Raw genomic sequence first — 21520 nt, 5'->3', positions numbered from 1 at the left:
AGGGCTTGCTTGACATTATGTCACACTATCCCTGTTAGGAGTCGAGTTCCCGCCTTTGCACAGGGGGAATCTCGGGCCATCTCCGTTGCAGTCTCCCATTTTTCTCCTGCCGCAGTGGAGCCTGCTCAGCGGAGGCGTCGGTCTCAGCGTCTCGCTCAGTCTGACACCGTGCAAAGGGTTACTGCTGCCTTTCCAGCTTCTGCCATTTTTGCCAGTACTGGTCAGCGGCGAGCAGACGTCTCTGGGACAAAGTCCTACTTTTCCCCTTTTGAGCATGCCCAAGGTAAGATCTCTCATTGGAGATCAAGGGTCACATGCTCAGGTACTGCAGCAACTCCCATTGGTCCTCTAGGAAGGTCCTGAAGTTGCTCAAGTTCTGTGGCAGCCTCCCATTGGTCCTTCTGGGAAGGTCCTGTAGTTGCTGCAGCTATAAAAGGTGCGCATGACCGCACGGCCATGCGCTAGTATCAATCTATGTTATGTGCTTTGCACCAGTGTGGTCTTATGTGTATGTATTCAGGGTCCCGGCTGAAATAAGCCCTAGAATACCGGCACCTCCGGTGAGGATTTTTGTGTGTATATATTTAGGGCCCCGGCTGAAATAAACCCCTAGAATACCGGCACCTCTGGTGAGGATTTTTGTGTGTATATATTTAGGGCCCCGGCTGAAATAAGCCCTAGAATACCGGCACCTCCGTTGAGGAGTTTGTCTGTGTGCAAGACCACTGACTGCTATCAGTTCAGCAGTTAGCTGTGTATTCCTGTGAGTCTAACAGGGCACAGAGCTTTCTTTTGTCGGCGACTCTGTGAAGTAACAGAGTTCGCTTATTCCGTCATATAGTGCCATTTTCTAGCAGCAGGTTCCTCCTGCACAGTGGACCCCAGGCTGCGAACACACCAATAAATTCATCTATTTACTCAGTGCGTTCCGCTAGCCCGAACAATCCCTGCAACCAATCAATGCAGGCTTCTCTCTAATCAAAGAAGAGCACAGCTGAGCTGTTCTGTAAAATGTGGATGGAACCTTAGCCAGCTGCAAGCACAGCTCACCTGGGCTGCACTTAGCTCTGCTGTGGTCGAGTAGTTATGGAGTCCAGTTAGTCAATGTACAGTTGCTAGTCCATATTTCTATCCAGGCGTATTTCTACACACATTGCATCTGTATACTCTATCCTTCATTGTGCCTTATTCTTCCCATAAAACGCAATAGCTTCCGAAAAGTGGATCCGCAAAGCACATTTCACACAATTATAACATCCATTTTACAAATCCGTATTACTACTATTTCCGTAATATAGAAGGATATGATCTACTCTGTCCCACATGCATGGTTTTACCCAATCAGTTGCGAGGCAGCTTCCTGCACAGCTCAGATGCGCTGCACTTGGCTCTGCTGTGCTTCCTAAAGAACAGTTTAATCATGCCCTAAACATCCCCATAAACCAACAATGAACTGTCGAGTTATGAATACGGTAGACTGAATTTTTTTTTTTTTTTTTTTTAAAGGACACCTTTACAAAGAGTTTGCATAATGTTTTTACACTCACTCATCACTGTAAAAAAACATAATATTGTAAGGATGCATACAGATGTTGTAGAATAATGAATAATAATGATAAATAAGTTACATAAAAAAAAAAAGATTACTGTTCCCGTACATGCAAACAGGCTCCTCATATAGGTAGAGGACTTGAATTCTAGTGCTAGTGATGTAGAATCCTAAATTTCAATATTGAATCTTTAAGCAGCCTTGACACAAGACTTAGGATAAGAAGCCAAATCAGAAACCCCAATTGCAGACACGTGTTACAGGGTGTTTCCTCATCCTCAGTGCAAAGCAGGAGTCCTTATTTGGCTGCATAGGTGTCTTCTGACTGTGGGTATAAAGGGGAACATTACTCTTTGTGGAGAGTGACATGCCAGCTTAAAGGGGGTATCCGGGACTTTGCAAAAAAATGTACTTAAGCACTTAAAGGCTGGTAATTGCAACTGACCTTTCTGTGGTTCACGGCGCCGTTCTTACCAGGCACAGAGCGGGCACAGACCGCTCTTGCCGGGGAAGCAGAAGCCTCCGCTGACATCTACAGAGCGAAGGCTTCTCTTCGGCTCCACTTTGTCAACAGGGTGGGACGTCCGACATCATTCTAATTGACAGCCGGATCCTTGCTGCCTAACTGTCAATCAGAATGACGACGAAACTTCCGCCCCGTCACGTTAGCAAAGTCATCTGAATCCCTGGCGGTTACGGTACCTGCCTGTTGGTGCTTAGGTACATTTTTTGTTTTTTGTAAAGTTCTGGGTACCCCCTTTAAGAAGACTTATAGGCCACGAAATGAATTTAAATATGCAAATAGCCTCTTTAGAAAGGAAGAGGACTTGGAAAAAAAGAATCTCAACACCAATCCAAACCACTGTTCCTAAACACCAAAACAAAACCCCATACAATATGTGCAGTACCAACGTAGAAAAATAATAAGGGGGGCACAATTTAAAATTGGTGATGAGCGAGTGTACTCGTTGCGTGAGTTTTCCCGAGCACGCTCGGGTGACCTCCGAGTATTTGATAGTGTTCGGAGATTAAGTTTTCATCATGGCAGCTGAATGATTTACAGCTACTAGCCAGGCTGAGTACATGTGGGAATTCCCTAGCAACCAGGCAACCCCCACATGTATTCAGCCTGGCTAGTAGCTGTAAATCATTCACCTGCCATGATGAAAACTTAATCTCCGAACACTAACAAATACTCAGAGACCACCCGAGCGTGCTCAGGAAAACCCGAGCAACGAGTATATTCGCTCATCACTATTTAAAATGTATTTTTTGTGGTTGGTTATGGTCTCCATAAAATTTGAAAAACAGACAAGTATTTCATTTTTTTCTTTACGTTTCCCTGTGGTGTTGGCAAACAAATCCCCTGAACATAAAAATGACATAAAAATTAGGACCCACGAATCCCCCAAAAAAGAGGGAAAAATGAATTGAATAACTGCAAAACATTTGGAGCTGTTAAAACCGTGTATATTACAAAACACACAAATGTGGCGGGCCACGAAAAGGGTAAAGAATTCCAAGGTCGGGATAATTAGTAGGTGACTGAACACATTTCTGACCAAACGTTATTACGGTACATTTGTTTTGCCTTTCACCAATCATGGAGACACATAGGCCCGCATGATAATGTTTTTTTTTTTTAATTGAAACCCCTTGCTTCACTTTATATTCTAGATTAATTTGGAACAATCAAATTGGTTGCAGGAATGTTCACAATGGTCAAGATTACATAAGCAATTACTTGAGCAATCTCTACAAAGGTTCTCCACCCTCGAAAGGAAAATAAAACTGACTTGTTTTGTAGTCCCTGACAAAGCCGTGCCGAAGGCTATTCAGTACGGATTCTTATCTCGTGTACATCTGTCATTCATCAGTTATCTCTGCATTTTTTAAGGATAAGTTTCGTTTCTGGCTTATGCTTATGACTTTCTGTAAATCAGCAGTCTTTTCCTTCTATTTAAATGGAGATACCTGGATTATAGAATGCTGTAGCTTAAAATAATCCCTATGTTTCCCCCAATAAAATAAAATAATAACACCTACTCCCCTCCGGTGCCAATGTGTAGGTACTGGCTCTCCCAGGGCTTGCTTGACATTGTTATGTCACACTATCCCAGCGACCAATCAGCGCTGGCTTCACTCTCCCATCCTTAGGGTTGATCTATATTTAGGGGGTAAAATGGCAGATTAGGGAAGGCATCATGTAATATAATTCATATTTATCATGCATATACAGAATATATTTAGTTTGTCATGCAGGTTACCATTCTCTCTATGGTTCTTGATGTCTATTATATGCCTAGGAGGTAATTTAAGACCCATTTAAACAGACCGATGACTGGCCGAATTATCGATCTTAGGATCGCTCATTTACATGCTTACATGGCAGCAATCATCCGACCAAGTGAGCAAACGCTTGTCATTAGTCGCATCTTTCATGTCAACATTAAAACTATTTGTGTTTTGCACTTTCACGTTGATTGCCGCATGTAAATGGAAGTTTACTTGTCAGCGCTTACTACAGGCCGAGTATGCACCCGTGCAAATTTTTTTTCCATAAATATCTTTTTGTCTTCAGACTTTCTCAGCCTGGAAGTTACCGCATGAGGAGAAGAGAATCTCACAGGACAGCCGTTCTCCATGGATTCAACCTCCAACAATTGAAGAGGTACAAAAAGTCATGAGGTCCCAATATCAGTCTACATATAAAGAGGACTTCTTAGGAACGCCACAAGGTAGGTGCTGGATGGTTGTTAACCATATACAGCTAATAACCATTTATTAAATGTCACACCTCAATGATAAATTTGGCACAAATGACCCCAGTACAATACAACCTTAATGAGTAGTGAAGCATGGGTGACAGCGGCCTGAGGCAAGACAAGAATTATGCCTCCTAACCCAGTAGTAATGACCTGACAGTTTGCTAAGAACCAATAGTGCTACCTTAAAAAGTAGTGCGCCGAGTGCTTCTTCCTAAAATAGTGCAACCCCCCTTCCAAAAAGAAAAGTTTTATACTCGCCGAATCTGAGTGACTTAAGACCTCATCTCTCCTGTTCACAGAGCGGGCCTGTACAGGCATCAGATGCAGTGGCGTCATTGCTCTGCCTGAACTGGGATTCCGATTGCTTGTAGGCCTATAGTAGCCTTTGGTCTACAGGATGGAGAATAATGGATCTTCGGCGCCATGGTCTTCCCAGTATCCAGCTGTATCGGTGTCATGTTGATGTTTATACAGTTCAAAGCTGTGCACACCAGGCAATGCTGAGCACTTGGCCAAATTTTTGGTTCTAGCAACGCCACTGGTACTGTTTTTTTTTCTTTCAAAAGTTTCGTCCCTAAGAGTTTAGCACTCTGTGCTTTCCCCACTGCCTCACAGTACACCACTAACTTGCCAATTTCGGTGGGACCGACTGACTATCTAATGTCAATGGAGCCAACTCTTTCTGTACACGTAATGTTGTGGAAAGAAGAATTGGGCATGTTCATGTTGACTGACCCTTTTACAGTCTATCTGATAATTACTACCCTCTCTGTTATGACCTGGTGGTTAGGAGCACCAGGAATGACCTGATGGTTAAACTCACAGGACAAGCTCTGGGAAGTGGGAACTTTGCTGGCCACAATCCCTAATCCTATCACACACACTATAAATAGCCGTGGAGCGTACCTAACAGGCCTAGACGCCTCGGCACAGCCTAAGAACTAGCTAGCCCTAGAGATAGAAAATAAAGCCTACCTTCCCTCAGAGAAATTTCCCCAAAGGAAAAGGCAGACCCCCACAAATATTAACTGTGAGTTAAGATGAAAGTCACAAACACAGAAATGAAACCGGTTTAGCAAAGGGAGGCCAGACTAACTAAATAGACAGAGGATAGGAAAGGTATCTTTGCGGTCAGCACAAAAACTACAAAAGACCACGCAGAGTGTGCAAAAAGACCCCCGCACCGACTCACGGTGCGGAGGCACCACCCTGCATCCCAGAGCTTCCAGCTAGCAAGACAAAATCATGAAAGCAAGCTGGACTAGAAAACCATGAACAGAAAATAACAAACGGGGACTTAGCTTCTTGCAGGAAGAGACAGGTCTCCAGAAAAATCCAAGAGCGAACTGAACCAGCACAGGAACATTGACAGCTGGCATGGAGTAACGATCTGAGTGGAGTTAAATAGAGCAGCCAACCAAAGGATACCTGTGTAAGGAACCTCAGAAGCAGCAGCTTCACTCACAGCCACCAGAGGGAGTCCATGGACAGAACTCGCCGAAGTACCACTCACGACCACAGGAGGGAGTTCAACAGAATTCACAACAGTACCCCCCCATTGAGGAGGGGTCACCGAACCCTCACCAGAGCCCCCAGGCCGATCAGGATGAGCCAAATGAAAGGCACGAACTAGTTCAGCAGCATGAACATCAGAGGCAAAAACCCAGGAATTATCTTCCTGACCATAACCCTTCCACTTGACCAGGTACTGGAGTTTCCGTCTCGAAACACGAGAATCCAAAATCTTCTCCACCACATACTCCAACTCCCCCTCGACCATCACCGGGGCAGGAGGATCAACGGAGGGAACCATAGGCGCCACGTATCTCCGCAACAACGACCTATGGAACACATTATGGATGGCCAAAGAAGCTAGAAGGTCCAAACGAAATGACACAGGATTAAGAACTTCAGAAATCTTATATGGCCCAATGAAACGAGGCTTAAACTTAGGAGAGGAAACCTTCATAGGAACATGACGAGATGACAACCAAACCAAATCCCCAACACGAAGTCGGGGACCAACACAGCGCCGGCGGTTAGCGAAACGTTGAGCCTTCTCCTGGGACAATGTCAAATTGTCCACCACATGAGTCCAAATCTGCTGCAACCTGTCCACTACCGTATCCACACAAGGACAGTCCGAAGGCTCAACCTGCCCTGAAGAGAAACGAGGATGGAAACCAGAATTACAGAAAAAAGGAGAAACTAAAGTAGCCGAGCTGGCCCGATTATTAAGGGCGAACTCAGCCAAAGGCAAGAAGGACACCCAATCATCCTGATCAGCAGAAACAAAGCATCTCAGATATGTTTCCAAAGTCTGATTAGTTCGTTCGGTTTGGCCATTAGTCTGAGGATGGAAAGCCGAAGAAAAAGACAAGTCAATGCCCATCTTAGCACAAAAGGACCGCCAAAACCTCGAAACAAACTGGGAACCTCTGTCTGAGACTATGTTCTCTAGAATGCCATGCAAACGAACCACATGCTGGAAAAACAATGGCACCAAATCAGAGGAGGAAGGCAATTTAGACAAGGGTACCAAATGGACCATCTTAGAGGAGCGATCACAAACCACCCAAATGATCGACATCCTTTGAGAAGCAGGGAGATCAGAAATAAAATCCATGGAAATATGCGTCCAGGGCCTCTTCAGGACCGGCAAGGGCAAAAGCAACCCACTGGCACGAGAACAGCAGGGCTTAGCCCGAGCACAAGTCCCACAGGACTGCACAAAAGAACGCACATCCCGTGACAAAGAAGGCCACCAAAAGGATCTAGCCACCAAATCTCTGGTACCAAAGATTCCAGGATGACCAGCCAACACCGAACAATGAACCTCAGAGATAACTCTACTAGTCCATCTATCAGGAACAAACAGTCTCTCCGCTGGACAACGGTCAGGTCTATCAGCCTGAAACTTCTGCAGCACGCGCCGCAAATCAGGGGAGATGGCAGACAAAATTACCCCCTCTTTAAGAATACCCGCCGGCTCCGGAACACCCGGAGAGTCAGGCACAAAACTCCTTGACAGGGCATCAGCCTTCACATTCTTAGATCCCGGAAGGTATGAAACCACAAAATCAAAACGGGAGAAAAAGAGCGACCATCGAGCCTGTCTAGGATTCAACCGTTTGGCAGACTCGAGATAAGTCAAATTCTTGTGATCCGTCAAGACCACCACACGATGTTTAGCTCCTTCAAGCCAATGTCGCCACTCCTCGAATGCCCACTTCATGGCCAACAACTCTCGATTGCCAACATCATAATTGCGCTCAGCAGGCGAGAATTTTCTAGAAAAGAAGGCACATGGTTTCATCACCGAGCCATCAGAACTTCTTTGCGACAAAACAGCCCCTGCTCCAATCTCAGAAGCATCAACCTCGACCTGAAACGGGAGCGAAACATCTGGCTGGCACAACACAGGGGCAGAAGAAAAACGACGCTTCAACTCCTGAAAAGCCTCTACAGCCGCAGAGGACCAATTGACCACATCAGCACCTTTCTTGGTCAAATCAGTCAACGGTTTAGCAACACTAGAAAAATTAGCGATGAAGCGACGGTAAAAATTAGCAAAGCCCAGGAACTTCTGCAGGCTCTTCACAGATGTCGGCTGAGTCCAATCATAAATGGCCTGAACTTTAACAGGGTCCATCTCGATAGTAGAAGGGGAAAAAATGAAACCCAAAAATGAAACCTTCTGAACTCCAAAAAGACACTTTGACCCCTTCACAAACAAGGAATTCGCACGAAGGACCTGGAACACCATTCTGACCTGCTTCACATGAGACTCCCAATCATCCGAAAAGACCAAAATGTCATCCAAATATACAATCATGAATCTATCCAGGTACTTTCGAAAGATGTCATGCATAAAGGACTGAAACACAGATGGAGCATTAGAAATCCCGAATGGCATAACCAGGTACTCAAAATGGCCCTCGGGCGTATTAAATGCTGTTTTCCATTCATAGCCCTTTTTAATTCGCACAAGATTATACGCCCCTCAAAGATCTATCTTGGTGAACCAACTAGCCCCCTTAATCCGAGCAAACAAATCAGACAGCAGCGGCAAAGGATACTGAAATTTGACTGTGATCTTATTAAGAAGGCGGTAATCAATACAAGGTCTCAAAGAGCCATCCTTCTTGGCCACAAAAAAGAACCCTGCTCCCAATGGTGAAGACGACGGGCGAATATGACCCTTCTCCAAGGACTCCTTTATATAACTCCGCATAGCGGCGTGTTCTGGCACCGATAAATTGAACAGTCGACCCTTAGGAAACTTACTATCAGGAATCAAATCAATAGCACAATCACAATCCCTATGAGGAGGTAGGGCACCGGATTTGGGCTCATCAAATACATCCCGGTAATCCGACAAAAACTCAGGGACTTCAGAAGGAGTGGAAGACGAAATTGACAGCAATGGAACATCACCATGTACCCCTTGACAACCCCAGCTGGACAGAGACATTGATTTCCAATCCAATACTGGGTTGTGGACCTGTAGCCATGGTAACCCCAAAACGACCACATCATGCAGATTATGCAACACCAAAAACGAATATCCTCCTGATGTGCAGGAGCCATGCACATGGTCAATTGAGTCCAGTACTGAGGCTTATTCTTGGCCAAAGGCGTAGCATCAATTCCTCTCAATGGAATAGGGTGCTGCAAGGGCTCCAAGAGGAAACCACAGCGCCTGGCAAACTCCAAATCCATCAAGTTCAGGGCAGCGCCTGGATCCACAAATGCCATAACAGAATAGGATGACAGAGAGCAAATCAGAGTAACGGATAAAAGAAATTTAGACTGTACAGTACCAATGGTGGCAGACCTAGCGAACCGCTTAGTGCGCTTAGGACAATCGGAGATAGCATGAGTGGATTCACCACAGTAAAAACACAGCCCATTCCGACGTCTGTGTTCTTGCCGTTCAGCTCTGGTCAAAGTCCTATCACACTGCATAGGCTCAGGCCTATGCTCAGAGAATACCGCCAGATGGTGCACAACTTTGCGCTCACGCAAGCGCCGATCGATCTGAATGGCCAAGGACATAGACTCATTCAGACCAGCAGGCGTGGGAAATCCCACCATGACATCCTTAAGGGCTTCAGAAAGACCCTTTCTGAAAATTGCCACCAGGGCACACTCATTCCACTGAGTAAGCACAGACCACTTTCTAAACTTCTGACAGTACACCTCCGCTTCATCCTGACCCTGACACAACGCCAGCAAGATTTTCTCTGCCTGATCCACTGAATTTGGTTCATCATAAAGCAATCCAAGCGCCAGAAAAAACGCATCAACATCACGCAATGCAGGATCTCCTGGCGCAAGGGAAAATGCCCAGTCTTGAGGGTCACCACGCAACAACGAAATAATGATTTTTACTTGTTGAACGGGGTCACCAGAGGTGCGAAGCTTCAAAGCTAGAAACAGTTTACAATTATTTTTGAAATTCAGAAACTTAGATCTATTCCCAGAAAACAAATCAGGAATAGGAATTCTAGGCTCTAACATAGGATTCTGAACCACAAAATCTTGAATGTTTTGTACCCTTGCAGTGAGATGTGTTGTGAATTCTGTGGCAGAGCTCCTCCTGTGATCACAAGTGGTACTTCGGCTGATTCTCTCTGGGAGCTTCCGTTTGTGGAGGAAAGTGGTACTGCGGCTTCTGAGTTTCCTCCCTCAGGTGATCTGGTGAGGTCGTTAGGTGCTTCTCTACTTAACTCCACCTTATGCTTTGATCCTGGCTTCCTGTCAATGTTCCAGTGTTGGACTTGTTTTTCCCTGGATCATTCGTGTGGCCTGCTGCTCTGCATAGCTAAGTGCTTCTTTGCTATTTGTTTGCTATTTTTTCTGTCCAGCTTGTCTAATTGTTTTGCTGGAATCTCTGGGACGCAAAGGGTGTACCTCCGTGCCGTTAGTTCGGTACGGAGGGTCTTTTTGCCCCCTTTGCGTGGTTTTATTTAGGGTTTTGTGTAGACCGCAAAGTTATCTTTCCTATCCTCGCTCTGTTAAGAAAGTCGGGCCTCACTTTGCTGAATCTATTTCATCCCTACGTTTGTCTTTTCATCTTACTCACAGTCTTTATATGTGGGGGGCTGCCTTTTCCTTTGGGGTATTTCTCTGAGGCAAGGTAGGCTTATTTTCTATCTTCAGGCTAGTTAGTTTCTCAGGCTGTGCCGAGTTGCATAGGTAGCATTAGGCGCTATCCACGGCTGCCTCTAGTGTTGTTTGGAGAGGATTAGGGATTGCGGTCTGCAGAGTTCCCACGTCTCAGAGCTCGTTCTATTATTTTGGGTTATTGTCAGATCACTGTATGTGCTCTGACCGCTATGTCCGCTATGTCCATTGTGATACTGAATTGCCTATCACAACAGAGATGATCAACACAAGAGGACAGACCTTGAATGTCCATCTCTACACCTGTGTCCTGAACCACCCAAAGGTCTAGGGGAAAAGAAAGACAAAACACAGTGCAAAGAAAAAAAAATGGTCTCAGAGCTTCTCTTATCCCTCTATTGAGATGCATTAATACTTTGGGCCAGCTGTACTGTTATGACCTGGTGGTTAGGAGCACCAGGAATGACCTGATGGTTAAACTCACAGGACAAGCTCTGGGAAGTGGGAACTTTGCTGACCGCAATCCCTAATCCTATCACACACACTATAAATAGCCGTGGAGCATACCTAACAGGCCTAGACGCCTCGGCACAGCCTAAGAACTAGCTAGCCCTAGAGATAGAAAATAAAGCCTACCTTGCCTCAGAGAAATTTCCCCAAAGGAAAAGGCAGACCCCCACAAATATTAACTGTGAGTTAAGATGAAAGTCACAAACACAGAAATGAAACCGGTTTAGCAAAGGGAGGCCAGACTAACTAAATAGACAGAGGATAGGAAAGGTATCTTTGCGGTCAGCACAAAAACTACAAAAGACCACGCAGAGTGTGCAAAAAGACCCCCGCACCGACTCACGGTGCGGAGGCGCCACCCTGCATCCCAGAGCTTCCAGCTAGCAAGACAAAATCATGAAAGCAAGCTGGACTAGAAAACCATGAACAGAAAATAACAAACGGGGACTTAGCTTCTTGCAGGAAGAGACAGGTCTCCAGAAAAATCCAAGAGCGAACTGAACCAGCACAGGAACATTGACAGCTGGCATGGAGTAACGATCTGAGTGGAGTTAAATAGAGCAGCCAACCAAAGGATAAACCACGTCACCTGTGTAAGGAACCTCAGAAGCAGCAGCTTCACTCACAGCCACCAGAGGGAGTCCATGGACAGAACTCGCCGAAGTACCATTCACGACCACAGGAGGGAGTTCAACAACAGAATTCACAACACCTCTCCTCTTACATATACGTTTGGCTGACCTAAGCATGCCTGTGTAGTGGAGGGTCGGGAGAAATAGTGGTCGGCTGAGCAAGTATTTGCCCAACAGCCAACTTATACAGTGGGGAAAAAGTAATTAGTCAGCCATCAATTGTGCAAGTTCTCCCACTTAAAAAGATGAGAGAGGCCTGTAATTGACATCACAGGTATAACACAACTATGAGAGTCAAAATGAGAAAACAAATCCAGAAAATCACCTTGTCTGATTTAGCAAGATTTATTTTGCAAATTATGGTGGAAAATAAGTATTTGGTCGCCTAAAAACATGCAAGATTTCTGGCTCACAGACCTGTAACTTCTTCTTTAAGAGCCTCCTCTGTCCTCCACTCATTACTTGTTATCAGTATAAAAGACACCTGTCCACAACCTCAAACAGTCACACTCCAAACTCCACTATGGTGAAGACCAAAGAGCTGTTGAAGGACACCAGAAACAAAATTGTAGCCCTGCACCAGGCTGGGAAGACTGAATCTGCAATAGGCAAGCAGCTTGGTGACGTGAAATCAACTGTTGGAGCAATAATAAGAAAATGGAAAACATACAAGACCACTCATAATTTCCCTCGATCTGGGACTCCACGCAAGATCTCACCCCGCGGGGTCAAATTGATCACAAGAATGGTGAGCACAAGAACAACATTGGTGGACCTAGTGAATAACCTGCATAGAGCTGGGACCACCGTTAACAAAGGCTACCATCAGTAACATACTACGCCGCAAGGGACTCAGATCCTGCAGTTCCAGACGTGTCCCCCTGCTTAAGCCAGTACATGTCCGGGCTCATCTGTAGTTTGCTGTTGAGCAATTGGATTATCCAGAAGAGTATTGGGAGAATGTCATGTGGTCTGATGAAACCAAAGGCGAACTATTTAGTAGGAGCAAAACTTGTCGTGTTTGGAGCAGACACAATGCTGAGTTGCATCCAAAGAACACCATACCTACTGTGAAGCATGGGGGTGGCAGCATCATACTTTGGGGCTGTTTCTCTGCAAAGGGATCAGGACGACTGATTCGTGTACATGAAAGAATGAATGGGGCCATGTATCGTGAGATTTTGCATGCAAACCTCCTTGCTTCTGCAAGGGCATTGAAGATGAAACGTGGATGGGTCTTTCAGCATGATAATGATCCCAAGCACACCACCAGGGAAACAAAGCAGTGGCTTCATAAGAAGCATATGAAGATCCTGGAGTGGCCTACCTAGTCTCCAGATCTCAACCCATAGAAATATTGGAGGGAGTTGAAAGTCCGTGTTGCCCAGTAACAGACCCAAAACATCACTGCTCTAGAGGAGATCTGCACGGAGGAATAGATCAACATATCAGCAACAGTGTGTGCCAACCTTGTGAAGACTTACAGAAAATGTTTGACCTCTGTCATTTCCAACAAAGGATATATAACAAAATATTGAGATGAACTTTTGTTAATGAACAAATATTTTTTGTACCATAATTTGCAAAATAAATCTTGCCAAATCAGACAAGGTGATTTTCTGGATTTGTTTTCTCATTTTGACTCTCATAGTTGACTTTCATAGTTGTGGTCTACCTATGATGTCAATTACAGGCATCTCTCATCTTTTTAAGTGGGAGAAATTGCACAATTGGTGGCTGACTAATTACTTTATTTCCCCACTGTATGTATGGGCAACTTTACTCTTTTTTTCACTGATTTGAAGAGCCCTATTGTCCTAAACATTGATTATCCATATAAACACCCAACAGGAAACCAGCAGAATTCTGAATGCAGCTCTGAATGGGAGTGGAGAAGAAAATATTTTTGGCAAACGTCCATGTCTAGCAGCATGGAATTTGTCAGAGAGCGCAAAAATGAGAAATAGCAAAGAAATTCCACTATAGAAATGCAGTTATCAGTAAGGCTGCCGTCACACTATCAGTATTTAGTCAGTATTTTACACCAGTATTTGTAAGCCAAAACCAGGAGTGGGTGATAAATACAGAAGTGGTGCATATGTTTCTATTATACTTTTCCTCTAAGGCCGGAGTCACACTAGACCGTAATACGGACGAGTGCAATGCGATAAAAAAAATCGCTTAGCACTCGGCCCAATGTTAATACAGGTCCTTCTCAAAAAATTAGCATATAGTGTTAAATTTCATTATTTACCATAATGTAATGATTACAATTAAACTTTCATATATTATAGATTCATTATCCACCAACTGAAATTTGTCACGTCTTTTATTGTTTTAATACTGATGATTTTGGCATACAACTCCTGATAACCCAAAAAACCTGTCTCAATAAATTAGCATATTTCACCCATCCAATCAAATAAAAGTGTTTTTTAATAACAAACAAAAAAACCATCAAATAATAATGTTCAGTTATGCACTCAATACTTGGTCGGGAATCCTTTGGCAGAAATGACTGCTTCAATGCGGCGTGGCATGGAGGCAATCAGCCTGTGACACTGCTGAGATGTTATGGAGGCCCAGGATGCTTCAATAGCGGCCTTAAGCTCATCCAGAGTGTTGGGTCTTGCGTCTCTCAACTTTCTCTTCACAATATCCCACAGATTCTCTATGGGGTTCAGGTCAGGAGAGTTGGCAGGCCAATTGAGCACAGTAATACCATGGTCAGTAAACCATTTACCAGTGGTTTTGGCACTGTGAGCAGGTGCCAGGTCGTGCTGAAAAATGAAATCTTCATCTCCATAAAGCATTTCAGCCGATGGAAGCATGAAGTGCTCCAAAATCTCCTGATAGCTAGCTGCATTGACCCTGCCCTTGATGAAACACAGTGGACCAACACCAGCAGCTGACATGGCACCCCACACCATCACTGACTGTGGGTACTTGACACTGGACTTCAGGCATTTTGGCATTTCCTTCTCCCCAGTCTTCCTCCAGACTCTGGCACCTTGATTTCCGAATGACATGCAAAATTTGCTTTCATCAGAAAAAAGTACTTGGGACTGTCAAGGTAAAAATATACGTTTTTATACTCTTTTGTACTTTTATATATTCTTATGCTGTGAAACAATAAGTTTTTCCCCTTTGCTTGCTAAATGCAAATTTAACTGTATTTAAGATGGCTGCCAGTATTCACTTTGCCTTAGTTTTTGTACTTGCCAAGAATCTACTTTCGTTTCTGAAGCTAAAGTATCGTTTCTGGAGAAATGGAAACTTAACAAGATGTGGACAAAGGAAGATTCATCAGATGATGTCATAGCCAATCAGAGGGACTGAATACTAGATACATTGCTTAAACCCCGCCTAACCCCGCCCTCTGCACACCTTCCCCCAATGGACTATATAATGTTATGTATATGAAATAAACAGTTCAGTTGCTGTGACGTTACACACGAGCGTGCAATGAGTTTGAACCAGCATTGTGTCTGACTCATTCTTATCCGGTACCAACATGCTCCTAATCTGATTTGGAATGACTGGTGGATGAAGGGTATTGTCGTGACGACCCCGACAGGACCACTTAGCAACAGTCCAGTGCTGCTTCTCTGTAGCCCAGGTCAGGCGCCTCTGCCGCTGTTTATGGTTCAAAAGTGGCTTTACCTGGGGAATGCGGCACCTGTAGCCCATTTCCTGCACACGCCTGTGCACGGTGGCTCTGGATGTTTCCACACCAGACTCAGTCCACTGCTTCCTCAGGTTCCCCAAGGTCTGGAATCGGTCCTTCTCCACAATCTTCCTCAGGGTCCGGTCTCCTCTTCTCGTTGTACAGCGTTTTCTGCCACATTGTTTCCTTCCAACAGACTTACCATTGAGGTTCCTTGATACAGCACTCTGGGAACAGCCTATTTGTTGAGAAATTTCTTTCTGGGTCTTACCCTCTTGCTTGAGGGTGTCAATGATGGCCTTCTTGACATCTGTCAGGTCGCTAGTCTTACCCATGATGGGGGTTTTGAGTAATGAACCAGGCAGGGAGTTTATAAAAGCCTCAGGTATCTTTTGCATGTGTTTAGAGTTAATTAGTTGATTCAGAAGATTAGGGTAATAGGTCGTTTAGAGAACCTTTTCTTGATATGCTAATTTATTGAGACAGGTTTTTTGGGTTATCAGGAGTTGTATGCCAAAATCATCAGTATTAAAACAATAAAAGACGTGACAAATTTCAGTTGGTGGATAATGAATCTATAATATATGAAAGTTTAATTGTAATCATTACATTATGGTAAATAATGAAATTTAACACTATATGCTAATTTTTTGAGAAGGACCTGTATATGGGGCAGCTCCTATTATCCGTTGTTTTCTCGGCCGTATTCAGGATCTGAGTGAAATCGCAGCATGCTGCGATTGTCAGCGTATCTCGGCCGAGAATCGCCAATGCAAGTCTATGGGGGCAAGAAAAAAATGGATTACACACAAACCATCAGTGTGACTTGCGAGAAATAGGCAGCGGTGTTCTATAGAAAAGCCGGCAATTCAGTGCGGTGTACAGTAAAATCACACTGACAGGTTAGAATAGAATAGATAAAATAAATGTCTGCACATAGTATAGGTATATATATATAAACAGTGGGGCAAAAAAGTATTTAGTCAGTCAGCAATAGTGCAAGTTCCACCACTTAAAAAGATGAGAGGCGTCTGTAATTTACATCATAGGTAGACCTCAACTATGGGAGACAAACTGAGAAAAAAAAATCCAGAAAATCACATTGTCTGTTTTTTTAACATTTTATTTGCATATTATGGTGGAAAATAAGTATTTGGTCAGAAACAAAATTTCATCTCAATACTTTGTAATATATCCTTTGTTGGCAATGACAGAGGTCAAACATTTCTGTAAGTCTTCACAAGGTTGCCACACACTGTTGTTGGTATGTTGGCCCATTCCTCCATGCAGATCTCCTCTAGAGCAGTGATGTTTTTGGCTTTTCGCTTGGCAACACGGACTTTCAACTCCCTCCAAAGGTTTTTCTATAGGTTTTCTGTGTGTATATATATATATATATATATATCAGTGAGACATATATATATACAGTGGGGCAAAAAAGTATTTAGTCAGTCAGCAATAGTGCAAGTTCCACCACTTAAAAAGATGAGAGGCGTCTGTAATTTACATCATAGGTAGACCTCAACTATGGGAGACAAACTGAGAAAAAAAAATCCAGAAAATCACATTGTCTGTTTTTTTAACAATTTATTTGCATATTAAGGTGGAAAATAAGTATTTGGTCAGAAACAAAATTTCATCTCAATACTTTGTAATATATCCTTTGTTGGCAATGACAGAGGTCAAACGTTTTCTGTAAGTCTTCACAAGGTTGCCACACACTGTTGTTGGTATGTTGGCCCATTTCTCCATGCAGATCTCCTCTAGAGCAGTGATGTTTTTGGCTTTTCGCTTGGCAACACGGACTTTCAACTCCCTCCAAAGGTTTTCTATAGGGTTGAGATCTGGAGACTGGCTAGGCCACTCCAGGACCTTGAAATGCTTCTTACGAAGCCACTCCTTCGTTGCCCTGGCGGTGTGCTTTGGATCATTGTCATGTTGAAAGACCCAGCCACGTTTCATCTTCAATGCCCTTGCTGATGGAAGGAGGTTTGCACTCAAAATCTCACGATACATGGCCCCATTCATTCTTTCATGTACCCGGATCAGTCGTCCTGGCCCCTTTGCAGAGAAACGGCCCCAAAGCATGATGTTTCCACCACCATGCTTTACAGTAGGTATTGTGTTTGATGGATGCAACTCAGTATTCTTTTTCCTCCAAACACGACAAGTTGTGTTTCTACCAAACAGTTCCAGTTTGGTTTCATCAGACCATAGGACATTCTCCCAATATTTCTCTGGATCATCCAAATGCTCTCTAGCAAACTTCAGACGAGCCCGGACATGTACTGGCTTAAGCAGTGGGACACGTCTGGCACTGCAGGATCTGAGTCCATGGTGGCGTAGTGTGTTACTTATGGTAGGCCTTGTTACATTGGTCCCAGCTCTCTGCAGTTCATTCACTAGGTCCCCCCGCGTGGTTCTGGGATTTTTGCTCACCGTTCTTGTGATCATTCTGACCCCACGGGGTGGGATTTTGCGTGGAGCCCCAGATCGAGGGAGATTATCAGTGGTCTTGTATGTCTTCCATTTTCTAATTATTGCTCCCACTGTTGATTTCTTCACTCCAAGCTGGTTGGCTATTGCAGATTCAGTCTTCCCAGCCTGGTGCAGGGCTACAATTTTGTTTCTGGTGTCCTTTGACAGCTCTTTGGTCTTCACCATAGTGGAGTTTGGAGTCAGACTGTTTGAGGGTGTGCACAGGTGTCTTTTTATACTGATAACAAGTTTAAACAGGTGCCATTACTACAGGTAATGAGTGGAGGAAAGAGGAGACTCTTAAAGAAGAAGTTACAGGTCTGTGAGAGCCAGAAATCTTGATTGTTTGTTTCTGACCAAATACTTATTTTCCACCATAATATGCAAATAAATTGTTAAAAAAACAGACAATGTGATTTTCTGGATTTTTTTTTCTCAGTTTGTCTCTCATAGTTGAGGTCTACCTATGATGTAAATTACAGACGCCTCTCATCTTTTTAAGTGGTGGAACTTGCACTATTGCTGACTGACTAAATACTTTTTTGCCCCACTGTATATATATACTAGATTGTGGCCCGATTCAACCATTATGACATCTACGTCGATACTGTGCCCGTCGCTGAATCAGAAACGTGGGATTTCTACGTCCTTTATGACATCAACGTCGCTGTGCCCGTTGCTGATTGGTCGAAGCCTGGCGGCCTCGACCAATCAGAGACGCGGGATATCTACGTCCTTTATGACATCATCGTCAAGTGTCAGGAGGACTGATCAATATAGAAGTGTCAGGAGGACTGATCAATATAGAAGTGTCAGGAGGACTGATCAATATAGAAGTGTCAGGAGGACTGATCAATATAGAAGTGTCAGGAGGACTGATCAATATAGAAGTGTCAGGAAGACTGATCAATATAGAAGTGTCAGGAGGACTGATCAATATTGAAGTGTCAGGAGGACTGATCAATATAGAAGTGTCAGGAGGACTGATCAATATAGAAGTGTCAGGAGGACTGATCAATATAGAAGTGTCAGGAGGACTGATCAATATAGAAGTGTCAGGAGGACTGATCAATATAGAAGTGTCAGGAGGACTGATCAATATAGAATGTCAGGAGGACTGATCAATATAGAGGTGTCAGGAGGACTGATCAGAAACGTGGGATTTCTACGTCCTTTATGACAGCATCGTCGCTGTGCCCGTTGCTGATTGGTCGAAGCCTGGCGGCCTCGACCAATCAGAGACGCGGGATATCTACGTCCTTTATGACATCATCGTCAAGTGTCAGGAGGACTGATCAATATAGAAGTGTCAGGAGGACTGATCAATATAGAAGTGTCAGGAGGACTGATCAATATAAAAATGTCAGGAGGACTGATCAATATAGAAGTGTCAGGAGGACTGATCAATATAGAAGTATCAGGAGGACTGATCAATATAGAAGTGTAAGGAGGACTGATCAATATAGAAGTGTCAGGAGGACTGATCAATATAGAAGTGTCAGGAGGACTGATCAATATAGAGGTATCAGGAGGACTGATCAATATAGAAGTGTCAGGAGGACTGATCAATATAGAGGTATCAGGAGGACTGATCAATATAGAAGTGTCAGGAGGACTGATCAATATAGAATGTCAGGATTACTGATCAATATAGAAGTGTTAGGATGACTGATCAATATAGAAGTGTCAGGAGGACTGATCAATATAGAAGTGTCAGGAGGACTGATCAATATAGAAGTGTCAGGAGGACTGATCAATATAGAAGTGTCAGGAGGACTGATCAATATAGAAGTGTCAGGAGGACTGATCAATATAGAAGTGTCAGGAGGACTGATCAATATAGAAGTGTCAGGAGGACTGATCAATATAGAAGTGTCAGGAGGACTGATCAATACAGAAGTGTCAGGAGGAATGATCAATATAGAACTGTCAATCAGACTGGCGGCCTCGACCAATCAGAGACGCGGGATTTCTACGTCGATGCTGTGCCGGACTGATCAATATAGAAGTGTCAGGTGGACTGATCAATATAAAAATGTCAGGAGGACTGATCAATATAGAAGTGTCAGGAGGACTGATCAATATAAAAATGTCAGGAGGACTGATCAATATAGAAGTGTCAGGAGGACTGATCAATATAGAAGTGTCAGGAGGACTGATCAATATAGAAGTGTCAGGATGACTGATCAATATTGAAGTGTCAGGAGGAATGATCAATATAGAAGTGTCAATCAGACTGGCAGCCTCGACCAATCAGAGACGCGGGATTTCTACGTCGATGCTGTGCCGGACTGATCAATATAGAAGTGTCAGGAGGACTGATCAATATAAAAATGTCAGGAGGACTGATCAATATAGAAGTGTCAGGAGGACTGATCAATATAGAAGTGTCAGGAGGACTGATCAATATAAAAATGTCAGGAGGACTGATCAATATAGAAGTGTCAGGAGGACTGATCAATATAAAAATGTCAGGAGGACTGATCAATATAGAAGTGTCAGGAGGACTGATCAATATAGAGGTATCAGGAGGACTGATCAATATAGAAGTGTCAGGAGGACTGATCAATATAGAGGTATCAGGAGGACTGATCAATATAGAAGTGTCAGGAGGACTGATCAATATAGAAGTGTCAGGAGGACTGATCAATATAGAGGTATCAGGAGGACTGATCAATATAGAAGTGTCAGGAGGACTGATCAATATAGAGGTATCAGGAGGACTGATCAATATAGAAGTGTCAGGAGGACTGATCAATATAGAATGTCAGGATTACTGATCAATATAGAAGTGTTAGGATGACTGATCAATATAGAAGTGTCAGGAGGACTGATCAATATAGAAGTGTCAGGAGGACTGATCACTATAGAAGTGTCAGGAGGACTGATCACTATAGAAGTGTCAGGAGGACTGATCAATATAGAAGTGTCAGGAGGACTGATCAATATAGAAGTGTCAGGAGGACTGATCAATATAGAAGTGTCAGGAGGACTGATCAATATAGGTCAGTGACATGGCATGGTCTCCCGGTACCTACCTACACGCGACCTCCGATCCTCCCAAGATCTCCTTCTCTACTCCCCTCTCATCTCTTCTTCCCATAACCGCATCCAAGACTTCTCCCGTGCTTCCCCCATACTCTGGAACTCTCTACCCCAACACATCAGACTTGCGCCTACCATAGAAACCTTCAAAAAGAACCTGAAGACTCATCTCTTCCGACAAGCCTACAGCCTGCAGTGATCCTCAACCTACTGAACAGCCGTACAGCCAGCTCTTCCCTCTCCTAGTGTATCCTCACCCACCCCCTGCAGACTGTGAGCCCTCGCGGGCAGGGTCCTCCCTCCTTATGTACTCGTGTGCCTTGTTATCTGCTCATGTTTAATGTATTTGTCTATATTTGCCCCGTATTCACATGTAAAGCGCCATGGAATAAATGGCGCTATAAAAATGTATAATAATAATAATAAAATAATAAAGTGTCAGGAGGACTGATCAATATAGAGGTATCAGGAGGACTGATCAATATAGAAGTGTCAGGAGGACTGATCAATATAGAATGTCAGGATTACTGATCAATATAGAAGTGTTAGGATGACTGATCAATATAGAAGTGTCAGGAGGACTGATCAATATAGAAGTGTCAGGAGGACTGATCACTATAGAAGTGTCAGGAGGACTGATCAATATAGAAGTGTCAGGAGGACTGATCAATATAGAAGTGTCAGGAGGACTGATCAATATAGAAGTGTCAGGAGGACTGATCAATATAGAAGTGTCAGGAGG

The 21520-nt window shown here is 43.9% G+C and overlaps 1 protein-coding gene across 1 annotated transcript in view; it reads left to right on the top strand.

Annotated features, from left to right (window-relative positions):
• The window catches only part of TEX26 (testis expressed 26), a 74132-nt gene that overhangs the window by 38298 nt on the left and 14314 nt on the right, over positions 1–21520 (top strand). The window contains exon 5 of the mRNA XM_069759006.1: positions 4131–4287. Within this exon, the coding sequence (XP_069615107.1) occupies positions 4131–4287 (157 nt within the window). The remainder of the gene's footprint in view (positions 1–4130; positions 4288–21520) is intronic.

This window comes from Ranitomeya imitator, chromosome 3 (genome assembly GCF_032444005.1).
Source record: "Ranitomeya imitator isolate aRanImi1 chromosome 3, aRanImi1.pri, whole genome shotgun sequence".
NCBI lineage: Eukaryota > Metazoa > Chordata > Amphibia > Anura > Dendrobatidae > Ranitomeya > Ranitomeya imitator.
The sequence above is the reverse complement of the archived record's forward strand: the minus strand, read 5'-3'. Positions and strand labels throughout refer to the sequence as shown.